General features: G+C 40.6%; 1 protein-coding gene across 1 annotated transcript in view; it reads left to right on the top strand.

The window, feature by feature from the left end:
- The window catches only part of LOC122647341 (polyribonucleotide nucleotidyltransferase 1, chloroplastic), a gene marked incomplete at its 3' end in the record, with an annotated part of 163,933 nt that overhangs the window by 128,969 nt on the left and 18,719 nt on the right, over positions 1-16,245 (top strand). Inside the window, exons 12-13 of the mRNA XM_043840771.1 lie at positions 7,420-7,533; positions 10,484-10,576. Coding sequence (XP_043696706.1) covers positions 7,420-7,533; positions 10,484-10,576 — 207 coding nt within the window. The remainder of the gene's footprint in view (positions 1-7,419; positions 7,534-10,483; positions 10,577-16,245) is intronic.

Genomic DNA, 16,245 nt, shown 5'->3' with positions numbered 1-16,245 from the left:
GTGTACAATGGTTCTGAAATTGACCAGCCGATTGGGGCTAAGTAGGCTGATTTAACTCAAAATTAGGGTTAGGTAAGGGGAATGAGTGGATGTGATATATGATAATGATGGGCAGGTCTAAAGGAAGCTAATGGTATAGGTTTTAAATAGGTTTAAACAAAAAATTAAAATTCTGAAATTCCAGGGTTAGGGTTTCGGGTTTTGGGCTTTAGAATCTAGGTTGAAATTAGGGTTTAGAGTGGTATTTTGGGGCTGGAATTGGGATTGAGTTTCCCAAACAGTGAGGGGAAGGCTCGACTGAAGTTTGAAGGGGAATGGATGGCTGGAAGTATGGTTTCTGAATTTTAGGGTTTTTTTTGGGTTTTATGTGAGTGAGGGGATTAGGGTTTTTGATGGACAGTTGAGGCTGCAGGTTAGGTCGACTAGAGGGAGGGCAGTAAGGGATCTATCGTTAAATTTTGGATGAAAACTGATGAAGGATGAAGGCTGGACAGGTTCTAGATGAGTTAGGGTTTAAGGGAATTCAAATAAAATAAAATAAAAGGAATGATGGGATGGGCTGTAGAGGGCTAGGAGAAGAAGGGAATGACTGTAATTGATAATTAACTTACTAGATTGAGCAGGTCTTCAATGGAGGCAACAACTATGTGATAGAAGGATAGAACCACCTTCCAGCTGAAGAAGATCCTCCCAGCCGTCACACGGCTTAAGGCGTCAATTGGATTCCACCAATTAATTTCCACCTTGAGATCATGGTACTAAATCTCGCGAAATCTCGGTCGAGATCTCGAATATTTCAAGTATCTCGACCTGACCGAAATGAAACAGCAGCTCGAATAAAAAAAATGCAAAAACTCGGTCGAAATTTCGACCATCTCACAATATATCGAGACAAAATCAAAATCTCGCGAGATATCGAGGTTCCTTTTTCAAAAGTAGCTTTATAAATACCAAAACTCGTTAGTCTCGTTCGTTTCTTCTCCCATACTATGACGTGGCATTCATTTGTCCTACAGTCGGAGAACAATGCACGTCGGCTCCATCGGCCTATGAGTGGGGTCGATCCTGGACGTCGGAGTAGTTATTATTAGAATATATGTAAACATTTGAGTCACTAGATGACTACTTGACTTGTATTGGACTAGTGGGGATATTGTTATATTGATATCATCTTCTTAACTTGTTATTTACTTATCGTACTTAATATTATGACTTAAGTTATGACTTATGAATCATTCACTTTATGTTTCCAACTTCCAAATCAATTTACTTGTTTAAATTGCTTATTAATCATTAATTTATTATGTCCTCTAGTACTTAAAGTCTTAAACAATGTGTATGTGTAATTAACTAAGTTATACATTAGGATTCGACCATACATTGCCAATCAATGGTGCAAATCCAAAACACCACTTTGGGTGACTATTTTTGCAATTCGAACATTTAAATGTGTTTATATAGCCTAAAATAGGGTTTCCATGAAGTGTCAGGCCTTAACTTGGCCTAAAACCCACCGAAATGACCTACCGAAACATAACAGAAAAATGCAAAATTTCGATTGAAATATCCGAAATTTCGGATATTTTGGTCAGCCCGAAACACTGAAACGAAACGAGTTTTCGAACTATGCTTGAGATCCACAAGGATGCACACTCACAAAGGAGCAAGGAGCAGCAACAATGGCAGCCAATAAGCAAAGCTCAATTTTTATTTATTTTTTAAATTCAAATAAACTGTGGGGGAGCCTCCCACGTTTTCTAATTTTATAATAGAGGGCCAATGGCCAAATCCTAGTACAAAATAACCTCTCCCTTGATAAATTGTGGAAGGGAAGGAATTAAAATTAAAGCTAATAACTTAAAGCAGTAAAATGACCTATCTACCCCTAATAACTTAAATTGACCCAATTGAACCAATTGGGTGCAACCAATTTAAACCGGTTCAATTTAACTAACAGAAAATAAACTAAGTATGGAATGAAAATACTAGAATGTAAACCTAAGCTATGGCTCGCTAACTAAGCCCTAATGTCAGGACTTCTTCTTCTTCTTCCTCCTACTTGGTGCTGCATCAACTCTCCCCGACTTAATAGCATTCATCTCCGATGAATGGTTGGAGATCATAGAATAGTCATTCTAATCAGGATCAAGTCTCTTAAGATCATCCTCAGCAGATGGCTCAAGCTTGTAGGTGCACAACAGCTCTTTGACGGATGGAGAAGGCTGGAATTCTGGCTGGACAGCAATCTCTTGAAGCATCACATGAACACCTCTTTGATCATTACCTTCGTCTTCGAAATAAGCGGCCGCATCTTCATCATTATTAGCAAGATAAGCATTGAAACCCTTTTCTTCATCATCATCGTGGGGTCCTTCTTCAGCCACTTTGATGGACTTCTTGTGTGGGCAGTCCCTAGCAATATGCCCCTTGTCTTGACAGTAGTAACAAGTGAAAGATTCATTACGTCCCATAGGAGCTTTGCCCTTATCATCAACACGTGGGGGAACAGCAGGGCGAGAGGTGCTGCCTATAGAAGGACCCTGTCGTGAGGTGCTAGTGTTGATGTAGGCTGGCTTGGAAGTAGAACCCGGCTGTTTGCTTAAAGCTAGTAGCTCCTCTGCTTTCAAGGCCTTCTCATAGCAATCTCGAATATCTGTAACTTCAACCACCCCAATTGCCCTGTTGATCTCACTTGTCAAACCCAACCTGAACCGGGAAAGCATCTGGATGCCCTCCTCCCTAATGCCAGTGCGAGAAGAAAGGGCATCGAATTTCCTCATGTACTTAGATACAGTCATGGTCCCTTGGCAGAGGGAGTTGAATTGATCCTGTAATTGAGACCTGAAGTGCCTTGGCAAATATTTCTTACTCAGGTCGTATTTCATGTCTTCCCAAGTGCGGGTTGCAGTACCATCGAAGTCCATCTCTCTTTCAGTGGTCCTCCACCACTCACGTGTTGGTCCAACTACTTTGGTACGGACTAGCTTCATTTTCCTCTCTTTAGATAGATCATACCAATCAAAATAGTCATCCAAGGCAGCAATCCAATCATAAAATACCTGAGGGTTAGGATCACCATCGAATTCTTTCAGCTCAAGCTTCACCTTCTGGTTGTCAGTGTAGCGCCGATTAGGGCCCTGGTCTCCAGTGAAGTAGGATCTCATGTACTCCTCAAAAGCAGGCTGGCGACCTCTATTTCTGTCCCGACTGCTCTATCTCTGTCTCTGTAACCTCTGTATCGATCTCTATATTCCCGGGAAGGCTCACGGGTACCTCTGGTTCTGTCCCGATGATCTCTGTAATGATCTCTGTCATCTCTGTGTCTGTCTCTGTAATCTCTGGGTTCATCTCTGTGAACTCTGTAATCATCTCTGGTATTCTCATCTCTGTCAGGAAGCCTCAGTACCACTGAATTGAGTTGATACCTGTCTTCATCGATGAGTAAGTTGCTGTCTCTATCAAGGGGAACTCTTTGTTCTTCCAATCATTGCACCCTAGCCATGATGGCATCGGCAGTAGCCTTCTTGGCTTCAGTTGCAGCCCTCTATTCAACAGCCAATTTCTGAAACAGCTCTAACATAGCAGCCATTGGATCTGTAGGTGGGTTCAATACTTGATTACCATGTTGATCCATGGCTTTGATACCAAGTTAATGTAGCTCTAAATAGGAGGCAGTCCTACTAGAGACCAGGTGTACAATGGTTCTGAAATTGACCAGCCGATTGGGGCAAAGTAGGCTGATTTGACTCAAAATTAGGGTTAGGTAAGGGGAATGAGTGAATGTGATATATGATAATGATGGGCAGGTCTAAAGGAAGCTAATGGTATAGGTTTTAAATAGGTTTAAACAAAAAATTAAAATTCTGAATTTCCAGTGTTAGGGTTTTGGGTTTTGGGTTTTAGAATCTAGGTTGAAATTAGGGTTTAGAGTGGTAGTGTGGGGCTTGACTGGGGATCGAGTTTCCCAAACAGTGAGGGGAAGGCTCAACTGAAGTTTGAAGGGGAATGGATGGCTGGAAGTATGGTTTCTGAATTTTAGGGTTTTTTTGGGTTCTATGTGAGTGAGGGGATTAGGGTTTTTTATGGACAGTTGAGGCTGCAGGTTAGGTCGAGTGGAGGGAGGGCAGTAAGGGATCTGTGGTTAAATTTTGGATGAAAACTGATGAAGGATGAAGGCTGGACAGGTTCTAGATGAGTTAGGGTTTAAGGGAATTCAAATAAAATAAAATAAAAGTAATGATGGGATGGGCTGTAGAGGGCTAGGAGAAGAAGGGAATGACTGTAATTGATAATTAACTTACTAGATTGAGCAGGTCTTCAATGGAGGCAGCAGCTATGTGATAGAAGGATAGAACCACCTTCCAGCTGAAGAAGATCCTCCCAGCCGTCACGGCGTAAGGAGTCAATTGGATTCCACCAATCCCTTTCCACCTTGAGATCCACAAGGATGCACACTCACAAAGGAGCAAGGAGCAGCAAGAATGGCAGCCAACAAGCAAAGCTCCATTTTTTTTTTTTAATTCAAATAAACTATGGGGGAGCCTCCCACATTTTCTAATTTTATAATAGAGGGCCAATGGCCAAATCCTAGTACAAAATAACCTCTCCCTTGATAAATCGTGGAAGGGAAGGAATTAAAATTAAAGCTAATAACTTAAAGCAATAAAATGACCTATCTACCCCTAATAACTTAAATTTAAAGACACGTAGCTAAATAACTTAAATTGAACCAATTGGATGCAACCAATTTAAACCGGTTCAATTTAACTAACAGAAAATTATCTAAGTATGGAATGGAAATACTAGAATGTAAACCTAAGGTATGGCTCCTTAACTAAGCCCTAATGTCAGGACTTCTTCTTCTTCTTCTTCATTCTACTTGGTGCTGCATCACATGTCAACCCAAATCCATTCTCGATGGGGCCAACATTTATTGAGAATACCTTGCCAAATGGAGCGAAGGAGAGGACAATCAAAAAAGAGATGATCTATGTCCTCCACAGCATTCCAGCAAAGGCAACATTGAGGGGAGATCTAGATTTGCCGATGGCGAAGAAAGGACTGCGTTGGAAGGCAGTTAGACAGAGCTCTCCAGGCTGTAAAATAGTGCCTAGGGATATGGTATTTGTACCAGAGAAGCTTCCTCCAAGGAACCAGAGGACCTCTGGCCCTGACAAAATTCCAGGCAGATTTGGATCTGAAGAGATCTAAAGATGCAGGAGTCCAGAAAACACAATCATCCCTCCCAGTGGGTCTTCTAGTAATGGAAGGGAAAACATCGCACACTGAGTTGAGAACTGGATGAGGAGAGTGGGGAGGATCCCAATCATTTTCAGAAATGATGTCAGCTACCATGGAGTTCTTGTTCTAGCCACAACTATAGATAACTCTAGAGGGGACAATGTGGTGCAAAATTCCGATAGGATGCCAGTGATCCAACCAGTGAGAGGTAGAGGTGCCATTTCCAATCTGAGAACTGATGGCATCAAGAGCAATCAGCCGCAGGACAAGAATTTTACGCCAGACCCAAGAGGCATCAAAAGGAACAGAGGCAAACCAAATTGAATTGTTGCGGAGAGGCCGTGAGTAAATCCAATCAACCCAGATGCTATGCGGCTTAGAGACAATCTTCCAGATGAGCTTGAGGATACTGGTTGAGTTAACATTTTTTATTCGACGCAGGCCCAGACCACCCTCTTCTTTGGGAAGGCAAATAGAAGCCCAACTTGAAGGATGGAGAAATCTTGAGGAGTCTATACCTTTCCAGAGGAAAGAAGCCATGAGAACTTCCGAAGACTTAATAGTTGAAAATGGCAGCCCAAAAATACCAAACCAGAAGAAATGGGAAACTTGCAAAATTGTTTTGACAAGAACCAGGCGACCCGCATAAGATAGAAGCTTGCCTTTCCAAAGTTGGAGCTTTTTCCTAAATAGATCCAGGATAGGAGAACATGCTTAATATCATTCATAAATAAGCAAATATCCCCCTATTTGAATCCAATAAAAATAGTTAAAAAATAAAATTCCAATAGAATAAAAAGTAAACCCCCCCAATTCAAGAACAAAAACTGAATTTTCGGCGGTAGGTGCAATTTTCAACTTTTAAATGCTGGGGCTTTTCTCAAATAAACAAAGACTCATTAAATCTTAATATGGTAAAACATTACTAAAAACCAAAAGTGCGGTAAAATATTGTTTTGATGTCGAAAAAAAAATTTTCATTCAGAACGATTTTGACAGCATTCGTGCCCACCAAATTATGTTCGGCCGAAACATAACTCCTTCAATATAAATCAGATTTAAGCAATCTTGGATTTGTTTGAAAGAAGCTTTAGATGACCATGCTCAGCCCTGGGAGACCGAAGCCTCAAGTGGTGGGGCTGATCTCCTTCAGTAGGAAAGCAATAACTAAATGCTCAAAGTATTGAGCTTTGGTACCAAATTGAGAATAAGGGATTGAGAGAATAGATTGGCTTGTCAGAAATGACAGAAGCCATTGTTTATTTGTAGAGCTGAAATCAATTACAAATATGGTATGATAGTAAGATTGAGTCAGCGCTCTTATCCTAACATAATATGAACCTAGACGGTCTAATCGTGTAGTGTATCCTTAACAACCTGTTTTAGTTGGTACCTGTTGATGTATGCATTGACGCTGCCCTTCCCTAATAGTTTGAGCTTTTAGGTGAAATGGTAGCGAACATGGTATCAGAGCAGGGAGGTCAAGTGTTCGACTCTTGGGAAGTGCATCGGAAGAGTTTTCCCACGTGAGCTCCACGTGCAAGGACCATGGGATCTTGGCCTACACGTGCGGGAGAGTGTTGGTGTGTACGTTGACGCTGTCCTTCCCTAACAGTTCGAGCTTTTAGGTGAAATGGTAGCGAACAATACCCTTGTGTGCAGTATCTACAGTGGTGTTCCTTCCCCTTACTTGATTGGTGCCATATTACTGTGAAATTTGAAGCTTATGACACACATTCAGATAAGGACATAGTACTCAAAGGACTGAAGGCTAATAGAAGAAATTAAAAGGCAGAAAGGAACACCAACAAAAAAGGAAACAACCATCAACCTGTACATAAAATTTGACCAGTTATAGTTTAACCTCTAATATATTGCTTTGGTTTTTAACAAAGGTTATGATAAGTCAGTTAAGAAACATAAGATTAGTTGTGTGCATGCACATACTTGCTTCTGTATGCTTTTAACAAAGGATTAATGCTTTCCTCCCCTGGCTTCTTGCTCTTCCCCGACCTTCTGTTTTTAAATGGATGTTTGGCTAGTGCCCTGCAATTTTTAAGGATCTTTAAGGGTGCACTATCTGACTTCTCCCTTAATAAGCCATTTAGATCATTTTATCTAGTACTATCTAATTATTATGATTTGAAGTTCTTCTACTTTATATTTTACCTTACACAGGGAGGAAAAAGAAGTGATGGGCGGACCCCTTCTGGAATACGTGTGATAAACTCCAGGTGTGGATTGCTTCCAAGAGCGCATGGGAGTGCACTTTTCACTCGTGGCGAAACGCAGGTTTGTGGAACTTAATTTTGATGTAAACCATGAAAATCTTTTGATGGGAACTACTGGTGACTTTTTTTTTTTAGTTTGTTCTTTTGAAACTGGAAAATGTCTCACAATAGTGGTTCATGCCTTGCACTTTAGTGACCAAATTCATGAAAATATATATTCCATGCTGGAAAAATCATAAGAAATATATATTTCACTTAAAGTCCTGGGTTATTACTTATTAGGGTTTATGACCACTAACCGGTTGCGCTCTAGGCGTGGCTCCCATGCCTAGACACATTACCGCCTTGGAAATGATCGCCTTGTCTGCACATGGTTCTCTGTTGCTTCGTCTTCTTCCTGAGACTGGCTTGAAGCAGAGAAATTTTCCAGTCTTTGCCTTCAGTCCGTTAACCTCAATGAAATCCCTGCCTCTGGTGTCATTTGGACAGAAGAAAAGTCTTGGCTATGGACAACTCATCAATGGTTGGTGATAGTTTCACCCCCAAAAAGAAAAATCTGTGGACAGTGAATGGTCTCTGTTGACGGTATATGATTTCAGATCCTCAAAAGTTGAAGCAGGAGGAACAGGAAGAAGAAAAAGTGTGGGACTTCTTTTCCCTGTCTTCCTTTTTGGCGGAAACCCTCCCAACATTTTGTCGGCCTGTCCCAGCGTCTAGGATGTCCCACTGACTTCCCCCTTTTTTTGGAGGCTCCACACCACTTAATTGGGGGATGATTTGGCTGACTGACAGCTCTCCCAGCTGTTCCAGATGCATTGAAGAAAAAAAACTGCGCTCGACCTTCTTTCTGGATTTCTTCTTTAAGAAAAGTTTTGGTCTTGTTGTTTTCCCCTGCTGTTTGCAAGTCTGTTTTTTTTTTTTTTTTTTTTGGTTGTATTGAAGAGACCAGAGAGGGGGCCAATGCATTGCTGCGGTTCTTTGGGGATGCTGTAAGATTAAATATGTTTTATTTAACAATTGGTTACACTTGAAAATATTTATAGAGTATAACTTTTGGGAAGGGAAGATTATAGAAAAGGGAATGATAAAATCTGGATTTTCCATTTACTTTTAAAATATGAACCATACCTGTGTCATCTGATTCACTTTTCATTTCATAATGATGTATTCAAATTATATATGCTTGTCCAACCTAGTAAAGATGGGTAGCAAGAATGATAAAATTTTATATAAGTAAAACTGCAGAAGATGGAAATCCATTCTTCTAAGAGATGAGCTAGATTGAATGTATGAAATTTGTTTATTCATAATTTCATCTAAATTATGAACCGTACCTGTATCATCTGCTTCACTTGTCATTTCATAATGATGTACGCAAATTATATATGCTTGTCCTACCTAGTAAAGATGGGCTGCAAGAACGACAAAATTTTATTTAAGTAAAACTGCAGAAGATGGAAATCCATTCTTCTAAGAGATGAGCTAGATTGAATGTATGAAAATTGTTTATTCATAGTCTCATCCCCCCCCCCCCCCTCCCCAAATAAGAGTTTTGCTATTTTCTCCTAAAGTCGCATGATTGAAATTCAAAATATGGAGACAGTGAAGGAGAATTTAGCCAATATTTTACTGATCCTTTGCATGGATGAGTGTTGCTAAAATTTTGTTTGTAATGCTTCTTTTGTAGAAAATCATATGGAACTAACTTCTAAAGCAATTCCATTAGAATTTTGCTGGAAGCCCGACAGGTTAGGTGCAATAATAGTTGATTATCATACTTCCAGTCTAGAGCAGTGACAAGTTCAGCGTTTAAAGGCATCAAAATATCAAAATGACAAATGAAAAGATTAGTGTGGTTGTTGGAGTGAGTGGATCATTAGGTTGAGCTGTCTGATCATTAGATTAGTGTGGTGGTTGTTGCAATTGTGTGAGTTTTACATTATTTCTATGTGTTTTAGTATTTCATACATATTCCCAAGGTTAAAAAATTTGGATTTCACTGGGATTTCCACCCCCACCATAATTGAAATAATTGGAAATTTTTAAATGGCCATTTCTTGGCCAAAACCTGGAGTTTTTACCTTAAAACTTCAGGGAGTGCCTATGCATGTCTACACTTGGTTGAATCATTAGATTCAGAAAAAAACACCCAAAGTGGCAGTTTAGCTTTGGACCCTATGACATATGATCGCCATGTCATCCTCTGCCTGAAAAATCTGTCAAAGTCAATCACAACAGCTCTATGGGAAATTTGAATTTTGGAAAATTTGGCCAAATATGCTTCAAATTCACCCAAATGTTGAAGTGAATGCTCCACAGTTGACTACCCAGCCTTAATCCAGCAGCAAAATGAAGAATTTTACCAAAATTTTGAGGTTTTATAACAGTTCGGAAGCTCTCAGGAAAAAGGGGGTGAAAACTCAAAATTTCGACGAAATGAGTCAAAATTTCATCGAAATCTTGCGTTTATACATGGGCCCCATCTTTGAAATTTGGTTGAAATTACCAAAATTTCACTGAACTGAGTTGAAATTTCGCTGAAATCTGTACTTCCCCATGTTTCCCATAGGAATTTGTTTAAACTTATGTTGAAACCGAATTATTTCGCTGGAATTTTGTCATTTCGATCAAAATTTCGAACCATGGTTAATACTCAGATATTTCTTGGCGTGATGGTCTTTGAAATCATTATTCCAAAGAATTGTATCGTGAGCTCCAAATGGAACTGAAAGCAAATCAGAAATACCTCTATGGGTTTTGATAACTTTTGTTCTTTCTTTCCCTTTTTCTTCTGATTACCATGAACAGTTAGACTTGAAAACTTTGATCTGTGAATCTTAAATATTTGGACTGTAATAATTTATTGTAGCTGAAACAGATCCACAAAGTTGAAATGGGGGAACATAGTTGACATTGGAGAAGAATGTGCAACTTCACCGTATTATGGGCATATAAGGTCTTTCATGTTCCATAATTACTGCCAACTTTTCTTCTTTCCTCCTGTTTTGCAGGCATTTGCAGTGGTTACTCTTGGTGACAAACTAATGGCACAAAGGTTAGACAACCTCGTTGATGTTAATGAATCAAAAAGGTTCTACCTTCAGGTATTTTCCATAATCATGCAATTTGCATTAGTTTGATAATATATTGTCCTATTTTTGCAACAAAGATATATGTAGGATTATACTGTTAGTCTGTTACTTATTTAATCCTTATATGCATTAGCATGATTGTTACCGATCTTGGTGTCTATACTTTTTTTGTGACGCTTCAAATTTAATTGATTTTATCTTTATATGATTTTCATTATTAACTGTTCCTTCATTTAGGTGACATGAAACTTGTTTGAATTAAAAAAAAAAAACAGTTCTGTAAAATCATTAGGTCTTACCTTTATGACCTTAAGCCCTTCAGGTTGAGTTAAAAAAAAATGCTCTAGAATCAGTACTTAAGCTAAATTAGTTGCAGCTCTGACAATAAAGATGAGTCTGATTGTGTCTTTATCCATGTGGAATGCTTGCTTGTACAAAGAAGCAGTTCTACTTGTCTTAGGACATTAAAATTCTATGGGAAATTTAGTATGACACCCTTAAAGATGTGTCTTTGTTAGAGTAATTTGTTAGAAAAAAAACATATATTTTCACCTCCCTAGGTATTCTTATGTTAGTGTGGGGGTATTGATGTAAGCTTACATGGTATTGACAAGCTAGTAAATATAGGGGAAAGAAATTGATTCTCCCCCCAAGCATTCTTATGCATTCTTCCTTTTATGTTCTCTCATCTTATCTCCTTTTATTACTGCATTCTTATGTGGTTTGTAATGGAGTTATATTTCGGACAAACCTTATTTGATATTTTGATGTGCGAGAATGCTGTCAAAATCACTCTGAATGAAATTATTTTTTTTATCTTTCAAACCAAATTATTATTTTACTGCACTTATGATTTTTAGCAATGTTTTATCATATTAAGATTTATGGAATTTTTAGATTTGAGAAAAACTACGGCATTAAAAAGTTGAAATTTTCACCCACCGCCAAAAATCCAGTTTTTGTTCTTGATCTGGGGGTTGACCTTTTATCCTTTTGGAATTTGATTTTCTAACTATTTTTATTGGATTGAAATTGAGGGTATTTGCTTTTTAATGAATATAATATCTTAAGTAAATGAAATAACAAATATAAAACATTTACTTATGGTGAGAGTAAGTTGTAGTTTAAAACATTTACCACAATATTTGTTTATGAATAATAACAAATAACTAATATAAAACTTTGCCCCCAACAATCCGTCTAGACGCCTAGACGACGCCTTGACAACTATGCATGAGAGTAAGCTCCGGGTTTAAGACTTTCTGGCTGGTCTTAACATTGAGTATGATCAGATTCATACTCAAGTTCTAAGTTGTGATCCCTTTCCTTCTTTGGAGCAATCTTACTCCCTGATTCAAATGGGGGAAAGCCGTTGCACTGCTATGCTACAGCCCACTACTCAAGCGCGCACGGCTCTCTATTATGGTACTAGGTCATAACCCCATGGTGGTCTTACTCGTACAGGGGATCGTTCCTCTTCTTCTAATAAGGAACTTGTCAAATGTTACTATTGTGGTAAGGAACGCCATACCAAAGAATTTTGTTGGAAGCTTCATGGCCGCCCTACCAACTCTAATGGGCGGGGCCATGACAGAGGTCGTTCCAATCAGTTTCATGCTCATTACATGGAGGCATCTAACACTAGACACACCAGTGCTGGCTCTTCTCTTTCCAAGGACGAGTTGCTTACATTTCGGGGTCTAATGACCAAGGTAGAATCGTCCCAGCTTTCTACCAGTTCTGCTTCTCCCATTGTTCCCTCTTGACTCCAATCTTGCCTATTCAGATATCCCATTAGGTGGTCATTGTGCATCAGTCATGTCCCATCCTTGGATCATTGATACTGGTGCCACTGATCACATCACTGGTTCTACAAGTTTATCCTTTGTTTCTTGTAAGGGTTCCATTCGTTGTTCCCCTTCTTCATCTTTATCTTCAGTTTTACATGTCCCTAATTTTTCAAGTAATCTTTTATCCATTAGTAGTATCACTACCATTTGAATTGTAAAGTCACCGTCTATCCTTCTCATAAATCCAACAAAGCTCCTGGCCCTGATGGTTTCAGTATGGGCTTTTTCCTCATTTGCTGGGACTCTATCAAAGTAGACCTCTTTAAAGCTATTTGTAGCTTCTTTAAACCTAACCAGCTTGCCCAGATCAACCAGACCTTCCTCTATCTCATTCCTGGTCAGTCCCAATCAATCTGCCTTCATATCTGGTAGAAGCATTGCGGACAATATTATTCTCTGCTCGGAGATTCTGTGAGGTTTTGATCGAAAATCCCATTCGCCCGCGGCCCTCATGAAGATCGACCTACACAAAGCTTTTGATGCCCTCCGCTGGGACTTCATCTGTGATGTGCTCACCCAAATGGGGTTTCCCCCGGCTTTCGTCCACTGGATTTTTGCCTTCATTTCCTCCCCCTCCTACTCTATTCTGGTTAATGGCTCCCCCGTTGGGTTCTTCCATTCCAAAGTGGGTATCCGCCAAGGTTGCCCTCTCTCCCCCTTTCTCTTCTCCCTAGCATTGGAAGTCCTTTCTTGGGGTCTCCAATCCAAAACGGATCTCCACCTTATCTTCCCTATCCCCAAATGCAAGCACCTCAACCTTACCCACTTGGCCTTTGCTGATGATTTGATGATTTTCTCAAAGGCTTCCCCCTCCTCTATCTCAGCCATCATGTCTTCCCTCTGCCTCTTTGAGGACCTCTCCGGCCTCCGTATCAACCTCCTCAAATCCAAAATTTTCCTTGCCGATGTCCCTGACTCTGACAGAGATGCTCTCCTGCGTCTTACTGGTTTCTCTATTGGAACACTCCCTTTCAAGTACTTAGGCCTCCCTCTCATCCCTGCTAGGCTTTCCAACCACCATTGCACTCCCATGCTTGACAATATTTGCAAGCGTCTCCAGCTTTGGAAGGGCAAACTCCTCTCCTATGCAGGTAGGCTTGAATGCATCAGGTCGGTTCTCCAATCATCTTACTTACTGGTGTGGCATTTTCGGTATCACCAAAGCCACTATTAATGCCATGGAAAACCTCTTCTGTGCCTTCCTTTAGAAAGGGAAAGAAGCCTCCAAATTCCTGCATCCAATCAGTTGGAAATCCATCTGCCTCCCAAAGGCTGAAAGGGGTTTGGGTATTCGCTGCATTCGGGATTCAAATACCGCGGGAATCCTAAAGCTTATCTGGAAAATGTCCTCCAAGTATGACTCCATCTGGGTCAACTGGGTCTACTCCCATCTCCTCAAAAATGATTCCATCTGGACTGTTCAAATCCGCTCTGATTCCTCTTGGGTCTGGCAAAAGATTCTCCTCCTTTGCCCTTTTTCCCTTAGAGCCACCTCCTCGGCTATTGTTGATGGAAGATGGAATATCAACCTTTCTTTGGCTCGACCCCTAGTACCCCCTAGGAATCCTTTACAATGTCTTTGGAGCTAGAGCGGTCTATTCCTTTGACATCCCCAAATCTGCCCCGCTCTCCTCCATCATCTCTCTTGGCTCTTGGTCCCCCCCCTCCCCCCTTACTAACATCCTCTCTCAGATCTGGTCCACCCTCCCCCCCCCCCTCCTCCCCTCCCCACCAGCTCTTGTGAATAAGGTTATTTGGCTCCCCTCCCCCATTGGCCGTTTTAGCTTTAGTTCAGCTTGGAATTTTGTTCGTAACCCTAACCCCCCTGTCCCTTGGCACAACCTAGTCTGCTGCAAAGGCCTCATCCCTCGCCATAGCCTTATGACCTGGAGATTGCTTAACCTATGCCTCCCTGCCCAAGCCTTCCTCCTCCATCGTAACATCCTTGTTCCCCCCTTTTGCATCTTCTGTTGGAATGGTTTTGCAGACACTGCACACCTTTTCTTTGCTTGCTCCTTTACATCTACCATCTGGAAAAAAGCCCTTTTGTCCATTTGGCCCTGCAGCAGGAGACATTTACCCTTTGATAGAGAATGCCTCTGGATGATCAAGACCTTCAAAGGCAGCACTCTCTGTGACATTGTTGGAAAGCTTGTTTTTGGTTCCTCCGTTCATCAGATTTGGATGGAGAGGAATCTTAGGAGATGGACTTCCAAATCTAGATCCTTAGACTTGATTTGGAAAGACATCTCTTTTGATGTCTCCTCTAAGCTCAGCACTATCCCCTATAGATCCTTTATTGACACCCCAAGGAACAAGCACATTGTTGTTACCTGGGGTTTAGACAGCTCTCTTTTACAGCCTCCTTCCCTTTCTAGGTTGGCTTGATTTTGTATCTTTTCTCCCCCTCCCCTCTTTTCTCTTCCCTCTCCCCTTCTCCTTGTATATTCCCCCCTGCCCCCTCCTGGGGTTTGGTAATATATTTATTCACCAAAAAAAAAAAAAAAACTTTTTTTAGAGTATTGGTAGAGGAGAAGTGTTTTCCCTACACTGTTCTCCGCTTGATGTTCTTCAAGGGTCTTCTTCCTTTACCATTCCTCCTAAGGTTTTTGGGGCCGTTTACTATTCCCACAATCATCTTCCTCACAGTTTGCTTGATCCTTGTGGCCTACGGTGCATTTTTGTTGGTTAATCCGCAACTCGGAAAGGCTACAAGTGCTACCATTCCCCTTCTTGGCGCATGTTTGTCACTATGAATGTGGTGTTTCATGAATCCGCGACACCTCTTTAGGAGGAGATTTCTACTACTTAGGAAGATGTGCCACCTTTCTAATCCTCACTGGACATGCTTCCATCATTGCCAGATGCTGTACATGACACTGTTCAGAGGGAGAATGCTACCAGAACACCAGGACCAGATTTACGTGTTTATGTGAGATCTCATAAACAACAAATAGATACCCCTACCACCATGGCACCTACTCGACGGCAGTTTCGCTGAATTCACTTTCTCCTTCTAGTAATATTCTTCCCTCTAGTGATATTGATCCTTCATTTGATCCATCTCTGGATTTACCTATTACTGTCCACAATGATAAACAGTCTTGTACTCAACATCCCATATCTCCTGTTGTTTCTTATAGTTTAGTTTCACCTTCCTATCATACTTTTGTGTCTTCTCTTTCTATTCCTCGGAATTGGTAGGAAGCTCTTATAGACTCATGGTAGAAGGCAGCCATGATTGAAGAGATGCAGGCACTAAGAAAAAATGACACTTGGGATTTAGTTAGTCTTCCTCCCCCAAAAGAAGATTGTCAGTTGCAAGTGGTTTTTCATAGTGAAGCAAAAAGCTGATGGCATAGTGGATCGCCATAAAGCCAGGCTTGTTGCCAGTGGATTTACCCAGACTTAGGGGATAGACTATCAGGAGACCTTTGCCCTTTTTGCAAAGGTGAACACTATTTGTGTCATCCCTTTCTTGTATAGTAAATCTGGGATGGGAACTACAACAACTTGACATCAAGAGTGCATTTCTTCACGTTGAACTTGATGAAGAGGTTTATATGGAGATTCCCCCTTGTTTTGCATGCCATAAAACTTAGTGGAAGGTGTGTAAATGAAATGTGCTTTGTATTGGTTGAAACAGTCTCCCTGTGCTTGGTTTGGGAGATTTCACAAGGCTATGGTGTCTTTTGGCTACACTCAAAGCACTACTGATCAGACATTATTCATTAAGCGATCTAGCAGTAAGATTGCACTCCTCATTGTATATGTTGCTGATATTGTTGTCATAGGAGATGGTACCACTGATATGACGCAGGCGGAAGGTTC

The sequence above is a fragment of the Telopea speciosissima genome, unplaced genomic scaffold, assembly GCF_018873765.1.
Source record: "Telopea speciosissima isolate NSW1024214 ecotype Mountain lineage unplaced genomic scaffold, Tspe_v1 Tspe_v1.0028, whole genome shotgun sequence".
NCBI classification, from domain to species: domain Eukaryota; kingdom Viridiplantae; phylum Streptophyta; class Magnoliopsida; order Proteales; family Proteaceae; genus Telopea; species Telopea speciosissima.
Note: the sequence above shows the minus strand (reverse complement) of the source record. Positions and strands in the feature narration are given on the sequence as shown.